At 37.2% G+C, this 8,675-nt stretch overlaps 1 protein-coding gene across 1 annotated transcript; it reads left to right on the plus strand.

Moving 5' to 3' along the window:
• The first annotated feature begins 264 nt into the window (after positions 1-264).
• LOC101636515 (olfactory receptor 10AG1-like) lies at positions 265-1,224 on the plus strand. The gene has a single exon (XM_004683491.1). The coding sequence runs from the start codon at positions 265-267 to the stop codon at positions 1,222-1,224; it is 960 nt and encodes a 319-aa protein (XP_004683548.1).
• Positions 1,225-8,675: the final 7,451 nt, after the last annotated feature.

Here is an 8,675-nt window from a genome sequence, read left to right on the forward strand (position 1 = left end):
ATTATCTATATTTTCTTCTTATTTTTAAAGTGGATCTCTCATAAATCTAAATGTAATATGGAAGAACAGTATTATTGTTTTTTGTTTCTGAACTTTTAGCATCTTAGGTGGAAATATCTTAGCAAAAATGTAACATAAACCAGCAAAAATGCTGGGTATTTATCTTTGACAATGGGTGTGAAGTCATTGATTTAATATGTCGCACACTGCAGTTAGCCCAAAAGGTTGAACAACTTCTAAACTGAAAAAAAATTTTTCTCATAAATGGAACACACAGGCCAACTTTCCCCCTTGGGGAACCACACTACATTGGTGGAATTCATCCTCATTGGGTTTTCTGATGTTCCCAAGCTTCAAGGATTTCTGTTTGCTATATTTCTGATAATCTATATTGTTATTCTTATGGGAAATAGCCTCATTATCATGATAACTAAGGTTGACCCCTCACTCCAGACACCCATGTATTATTTTCTTGGAAACTTTTCCTTTTTGGAAATATGTTATGTGTCTGTCACTGTGCCCAGATTATTAGCAGATCTTTGTAGACAAAACAGAAGCATTTCCTTTGTGACCTGTGCTTTTCAAATGGACATCTTTCTGACCTTGGGAGCCACTGAGTGCTTAATTCTCACTGCCATGGCTTATGACAGGTATGTTGCCATCTGTAACCCATTAATGTACCCTGTCATCATGAATAAGAGACTGTGTATCCAGTTGGCAGCTGTCTCTTGGATCATTGGCATTCAAGTACCCATTGTGCTCATCTATGAGATTTTCACTTTACCCTTCTGCAAATCCAATGAGTTGAATCACTTTTTATGTGATGTACCCCCAGTTGTTCAGCTTGCTTGTGGGGACACTTTCATGATTGAGACATTGATCTCTGTTCTTACTGTTTCAAACATCACTCTGCCTTTTGGGTTGATACTTGGTTCATACGGGAAAATAATCTCCACCATCCTGAAGCTGCCATCAGCCACAGGGAGAGCCAAGGCCTTCTCGACTTGTTCTTCCCATCTCATTGTTGTGGTTTTATTCTTTGGATCCTGCATCAGTGTGTACATGGAACCTAAGTCCACTCTCTCATCAGGAATGAACAAATACCTTTCCCTTTTTTATACCATCTTGATACCATTGTTTAACCCTATTATATATTGTCTGAGAAACAAGGATGTTACAGTGGCAATGGAAAAGTTCCTACAGAAAATAACTACTGTGAATTGACTGGAAGTCATCCTTAATTTTTTTTTATTTATCAGGTTTTAATCTTTGTTTTTATTGAATTTTCTAAGGATCTGAATTGATTATCATATTTATCTTTCAAAAAATAAATCAGAGACCTTCCTGGTGTCTCAGTGGGTTAAAGTGCAGCACTATGAAGTGATCCACAGCTGCTGCAGTTTGATCCCCAACCTGAGAGTTGACCCACATGATGCAGCAGGCCTCTCCTACCTTACCGGCTGCTCTCCTCAGCAGTGTAATTCATTGGATCTGTTTGTTCTGCTCCCCACTCTGTCTCTGGTGAATCCTCTCACCCTTATACCTCTGGCCAGGTCTTGTATGAATAAATAAATAAAGCTTTAAACAAATTTAAAAATCAGTTTTTAATTAAAAAAATAAAGTGATCCAAAACTTGATATAGGTATAGAAATAACTGGAATATCACAATGAAGTCTTAATAATTGTTGTCAGTTTATTTAATGAATCTTGAATAGCATCTACACATTCCTTATGAAATGTTACTCATTGCGTATCACCAGAATCCATGTCATGTCTGAAAATGAGGGACATTCAAATGTTCTGGAAATGAGGCTGACTAATAGTAAGTTTAACAATGATGTTTTATCTCCTTCTGACCAATATATATATATATTACACATTCAGAGAGATGTGAAGGAAGGAAGTGTTGGTCCCCAATAACCTCAAGTGTTACAAGCTTATTTGGAAAGTGGAAATTCCTACTCTGTGTGAGATGGTTCCTCAGCAAGTTACCTAACGAGGAACAAATATCTGCTAACTGGGGCATACTCTCCTCGTTCCAAAATTCTAACTTCCTCCACAGCCTCATCTAAAAATATTCACATTCATGATATTAATTTAAATAGCTTCAATAAAATTTTGATATACATGTTGTGACTGTACATACGATAAAAAGGTGTGGGGTGAGAACATTTGGGTAACTGAACATTTTGAAGCCCTGATAACAAAGAACATCTTTAAAGTCTTTCAGGTTCAATTCAGCAAAATACAGGGATTTGACTGAAAAAGAGTGTGGGTAAAGGAGAGGGAGAACGACAACTGTTTTACTGTTTACTGTGGCTGGTTTACATATGATCAGTTTGAGACTGAAAACAGAGGAATCTGTGAGGACATAATCTCCAGGTGAGCCACACAGCCCCTCTCTCAGGGGGTGCCTCGCAGAGCATCGCTCCTTTGGTCTGATCTGGCCTTTACCATCCCCACAAGGTTATTGCCCGCCCCTCCCCAGGGGTCACCTGCTTCTGCTGATGTCCATGCTATGTTCAGGTGTTATTTCTTAAAGTCCTTTCACTGACAGTTTACTCATTTCCAGCAAAGGGAAGCAAATAATAATATGAGTGATTTTGGAAAATTAAATAACCTAGCTGCAAATTGTCGTGTTGCCAAATTCTGGAGTCTTGGGTGTTTTGTGTTGGTGTGACTATGAGGGTGGAAAAGGTTTACCATAAACAGGACAGATGAGTTTGGAGTCAAAGCTTTGATAACAAGGAAATAGTGTCAAAGTGTGGAATGAAAGTGAAACTATTATGTAGCAAAGTTTAAGTGGAAGCTACATAGGAGGGATAGAGAGTTGCACTTGAAATCTTTGACTTTGTTTTGGGAATATTAGGTCACTTTTCAGGCAATGGCACAAGTTCTCAATTTAAAGATAAGCAGGATAATAGAATCCTACTTCATGAAAACCTAGAAGCTGCCAAGTTCTTTGTGTCTCTTGAAGAACAGCTCATAGTTACCGATTTATTGATACTTAATAAATAAGCATTGGATGCATGGGTTCATAATTTACAATGTTTAGAAAAGAGTGACAGCAACAGTCAGATGTATTCTTATTCTCTTAGAGTTTTTAAAACCACCTAATGTCATTCTCGCTTTCACACCTCTCAAGCGAGACAACTGAAGGCTTAGTGTACTCTCTATTAACTTCATTTGGCTTCTTATGTAAGTCACTGTAACCAAAGTTAAATTACATGTTTATATGAGCAGAGGACCTTAAAAAATAAACATGTTTGCAAGTTGTATTGTTTGAGGTAAAGAAATCATTTTTTAATGATTTGAAAATTAGTATTCTCAATTTCACAGCAGTTATAGTTCATAATTAGCCCTGTGAAGCCTTCTGCCTCCGAGCCAAACGGGGAATCTCTATTCCCCAGAGCTGGAGTAGAGGACAGCCCACATCCCCAGAAAGAAGCGAACCGCATCTCTGATCCAGCCGGACAGTCTCATGTTCTCCCAGTTGCTGCCGAGATCACAGAGCTTGGAGTTTAAATGAAAACATGTCTGGGTCAGTGTTGTCCTCAGTGAACAAGGTGCAATTTCCTACCTAAGTTCACGGGAAATAAGGGAGGTTGAGATTGGGAATAATAATAGTTGTTGAAATGTATTACTCGGAAATAAAACCCAGAAATTTATGTGTTATAACATGCTATTATTAAAAGAATGATAGAGATTTCTCTATAGTGTGTATCAGGTAAGCAGAGATTATTTAACCCTCTTGTTTTATAATAGTGATTTTTTTAACTTTTATTTTATCATTTTGTAGTGTATTTTAAAACTCATAACATAAAGTCAATAAAAATAGACTTTCCTTACCTCTAATCAAATGCATTTGTAAGATAAAATTCTGAATTTGAAATATAAGTTGCAACTGCAAGTATAGCAGTATAAAAGCTATAACATGGACATGAAACAGCTCGCTGTTGTAAAAAAATATGTATTATAAGTTTTACTTATTTCACAAAACATTACATTCAAAAATCACTTCTTATTGAATGCTCTAAAAACACATTTCAGTTTTTTGTTAAGAAAATAGACTCAGCCCCACCCTGCTGGATATTGGGGACCATACATAACACTCCACACAAAGAATTTTTTTCAAAGTATGTAAAATAACAGTATCTTTTATTCAGGATGTAATAAATAAGAAAACCCAGAATGTTTATCAATAGTGTGGTTTTAATATACTGAATATTAAAAACTGTTAACATAAAAATATAAAAATAATTTTTAAGAAACCAGAACTTTCTCTGCAGCCTAGCTAAGACAGTCCTAGTTAAAAAAATGAAAACAGCACAGACATACTAATCTGCCAACATTCCTCTAATTTTATGGAGAGAGTGATCAACTTCACAAAAGAAAATAAAATGAAGTTGAGATCTGCTGTCAATATTATATAAGATTTGAGTTAGACATTTAAATTTAATTTTATGTGGTTTTTATATGTCTATTCTCATGGATTCAAAACATCAGATACTGATATCAATGAGAGAAAAACTAACAGTAAAAGTTCAGTCAGTCCAGATGGTGTCTCCCCAGTGTGTGCTGCTGGTTGGCACCATCACATAGTTCAGTCTTGCTGGCAAATCAATGCCCTGTTCTTTCTTTCCTCTGATAGGTTGGAAGTGTATATACCATGACCGGATAAAAGATGAGCAAAGCTCAAAATGAAGAAAAGGGATATCAGTTAAATCATAATGATAAATACAATGAGTACAACGCTGATTATATAATGATGCATTAACAGAACTCTTCCTGCATCTTTTATGTAACCTGCTAACTAGATTGTGCTCCAGATTTTTAAATCATCTCTGTGAGGTACAATCTGATTATTCCTGTGTATGTTTTCAATCAAGGAAAATTAAGCACTGCTAATTTGATTTGGTGACATTGCCGGTAGATATTGAATTTTCAGATTGAGTCACTTAATATCACAGGCTTCAGTCAGTGAGCTCTGCAGTGCCCCAGGGCTGAGTGAGAAGTCAGTGGGGATCAATCCAATGACCCAACTAAAGGTGTCTATAAACCACTCATCCTTGGAAGCCTTGGACAATGTTTTGTAGTAAACAGGAGGTAGGTGCAAGGGTCTTTTTATCCTGTAATGATTTTGTTTTTTCTGTTTTCATAAACCTGAAGATACCAGCATGATCTATATATCCTGATGTCTGACAAAATCTGAGTGGCTGTCACTTCCTAAGGAATGTGTCTCTCCTGCAAGACAGGTAACCCTCCTCACACAGAACAGCACATTCTAGGGTGACAGTTGACTTCCCTGCCTGACATTACCTGTGGTCTATAAACTCTGGAAAGACATAACTGAACTCATATTGCATGCCAGTGTTATTGTTACAATTGTTAATAGTATCATTGTTATCCTTGGCATTTAACACAGTTGTATTTTTTTTTTTTTTTTAAAGATTTATTTATTTGTGCATACAGAACTGGGGTACAGGCCAGAGGCTCAGGGGCGGTGAGAGGCTTCACCAGAGACAGAGTGGGGAACAGAACAGGCAGATCAGCGAAGTACACTGCTGAGGGGAGCAGCGGGCGGGTCAGGAGAGGTCTGCCGCGCCATGTGGTCACCTCCAGGGCAGGCGGGAATTGAACTCATGCGGAAGCGGCTTTGGATTCTCAGTGCAGTGCTTTAACCCGCTGCGCCACCAGGGAGGGCCCTAACACAGTTGTATTTAACATGCACTTTGCATTTATCCACAAGGAGCTATGATGGTTATTATCTGTTGCCTGCCTACCTGCTTATTTATCAGAAAAATCCATCTTTTTAAGCTAAATACTCTTTGTAGTTATTTACCTTAAGGTGCAACTTCAAAGAAAGTGACAGCAAAAAGTTAAAGAAGAAGAAACAAAATGACCTCCTAGAAGAAAATAGATACAGTGAGAGCAGGGTAGGACACTGTTCATAGGACACTTTATTTCATATGAAACATCCCTGCTCCTCCATCCTTCTGATGATACTTTGGAGTCTGAAAAGGAGCTGAGAGTTAGGGAGTGTTATTTTGAGGGTGTGCAGTGAGAAACTAAAGTCCAAATCCAGAAATCCATGAGCTAAGGAGGAAAAGATTTTGGACAAAGGACCTCCAAGAAGTGCTCATAGAAATTACCATTTGTTCCTCTGTTTGGGACTTGTGGGTGATCAGAAGAACTTAGTGACCTAGAAAAAGAAAGAGAAGTTGTATTTTCCTGGCAATTATGGTGAATTTGGTCTGGGAAGAGGTGCTGGTTCCGAACTCATGAGAATGTGGTTTTAACATTGTGTGGTAATCTGTACAATGAACATTGTTCAAACAAATGATACAAAAGTTGGATGGAAAGACAAGAATTGATTTCTAGCATTCAACATCATGCACAGACTGAATATATTTGATCTGAACACAGTTAATTGAATGGATGATTCAACTTAGTGATATGTATTAAGCACTGTGTTCAGATAAGATATAGACATTAAGGATATATATTTAAAGAGTATATATTATAGCATATTATATATTGGCTGTCTATCATATGCATTTTATATGTTGTGATTTGACAATATTTATCACAAGGATTATGTTCAATTTACTCATATAAGAGATGAAATGATGATCACAACGGCAGACATTTCATTTAGTCTAAGGTCATATTTCAACTTCCAGCTCAATTTCCTTACATGTTTTATTTTTCTTCTTCTTTTTCCTATCTCAAAATGCATAAAATTATTCACATACTCCTAGAGCATTAACATTTAGAATATGCATAGCCTTTTTAAAATTTGGGGAGATGAAAGTAAAATTAAGAATGTTACACAATCATATTTTATTTCACATTCTGGACTCCATATGCTTGTAGGTCCTGCTAAGGTGTATGATTTGCAGTACAGATAGTGACAACTGGCCAGGTGGGCTGAAGTGGACCTGGCAGTGGACATTCACTGACCACCTGCCACTGGGCTGCCTGATAAAATAATCACAGGGGAAATAGCAAACATGGTGTAAAAAACATTGTGACCATAAGGATTGTAACTGAGACACTTCTAGACAAAAAGAAAGAAAGAAAAAAGCAAATTAAGGCATACAGAGATTTGTAAACCATGATGTAGAAGCATTTTTTTTATTGGAAAAGTGAAATAGAGCTGCTTGAGAGGAGATATTTGTCATGCTTTGTTTTCATGTTATTATTATATATTTTTTCTTTTTCTTTTTGAATGTGATCTCCAGTAAATCAAAATGTGGCTAGGAAGAATAGTGTTACTGTTTTTGCTTTCTGGAATTACAGCATATAGGATTGAAATATGTTAGCAAAAATGTAAAATAAACCAGCACAAACATGTGATGTTTGTCTTTACCAATGGGTGCGTAGTCCCTGATTAATATGTAGTACATTACAGGTAGTCCAAAGGTTTGAACAACTTCTAAACTGAAAAAAAATTGTTCATAGATGGAACACGCAGGCCAACATTCCCCCCTGGGGAATCACACTACACTGGTGGAATTCATCCTTATTGGGTTTTTTGATGTTCCCAAGCTTCAACAATTTCTGTTTGCTATATTTCTGATAATCTATATTGTTATTCTTATGGGAAATAGCCTCATTATCATGATAACTAAGGTTGACTCCTCACTCCAGACACCCATGTATTATTTTCTTGGGAACTTTTCCTTTTTGGAAATATGTTGTGTCTGTCACTGTGCCCAGATTATTAGCAGATCTTTGTAGACAAAACAGAAGCATTTCCTTTGTGACCTGTGCTTTTCAAATGGACATCTTTCTGACCTTGGGAGCCACTGAGTGCTTAATTCTCATTGCCATGGCTTATGACAGGTATGTTGCCATCTGTAACCCATTAATGTACTCTGTCATCATGAATAAGAGACTGTGTATCCAGTTGGCAGTTGTCTCTTGGATCATTGGCATTCAAGTACCCATTGGGCTCATCTACAAGATTTTCACTTTACCCTTCTGCAAATCCAATGAGTTGAATCACTTTTTATGTGATGTACCCCCAGTTGTTCAGCTTGCTTGTGGGGACACTTTCATGATTGAGACATTGATCTCTGTTCTTACTGTTTCAAACATCACTCTGCCTTTTGGGTTGATACTTGGTTCATACGGGAAAATAATCTCCACCATCCTGAAGCTGCCATCAGCCACAGGGAGAGCCAAGGCCTTCTCGACTTGTTCTTCCCATCTCATTGTTGTGGTTTTATTCTTTGGATCCTGCATCAGTGTGTACATGGAACCTAAGTCCACTCTCTCATCAGGAATGAACAAATACCTTTCCCTTTTTTATACCATCTTGATACCATTGTTTAACCCTATTATATATTGTCTGAGAAACAAGGATGTTACAGTGGCAATGGAAAAGTTCCTACAGAAAATAACTACTGTGAATTGACTGGAAGTCATCCTTAATTTTTTTTTATTTATCAGGTTTTAATCTTTGTTTTTATTGAATTTTCTAAGGATCTGAATTGATTATCATATTTATCTTTCAAAAAATAAATCAGAGACCTTCCTGGTGTCTCAGTGGGTTAAAGTGCAGCACTATGAAGTGATCCACAGCTGCTGCAGTTTGATCCCCAACCTGAGAGTTGACCCACATGATGCAGCAGGCCTCTCCTACCTTACCGGCTGCTCTCCTCAGCAGT

This window comes from Condylura cristata, unplaced genomic scaffold, assembly GCF_000260355.1.
Source record: "Condylura cristata isolate star-nosed mole 26May11 unplaced genomic scaffold, ConCri1.0 scaffold00015, whole genome shotgun sequence".
Lineage (NCBI taxonomy): Eukaryota > Metazoa > Chordata > Mammalia > Eulipotyphla > Talpidae > Condylura > Condylura cristata.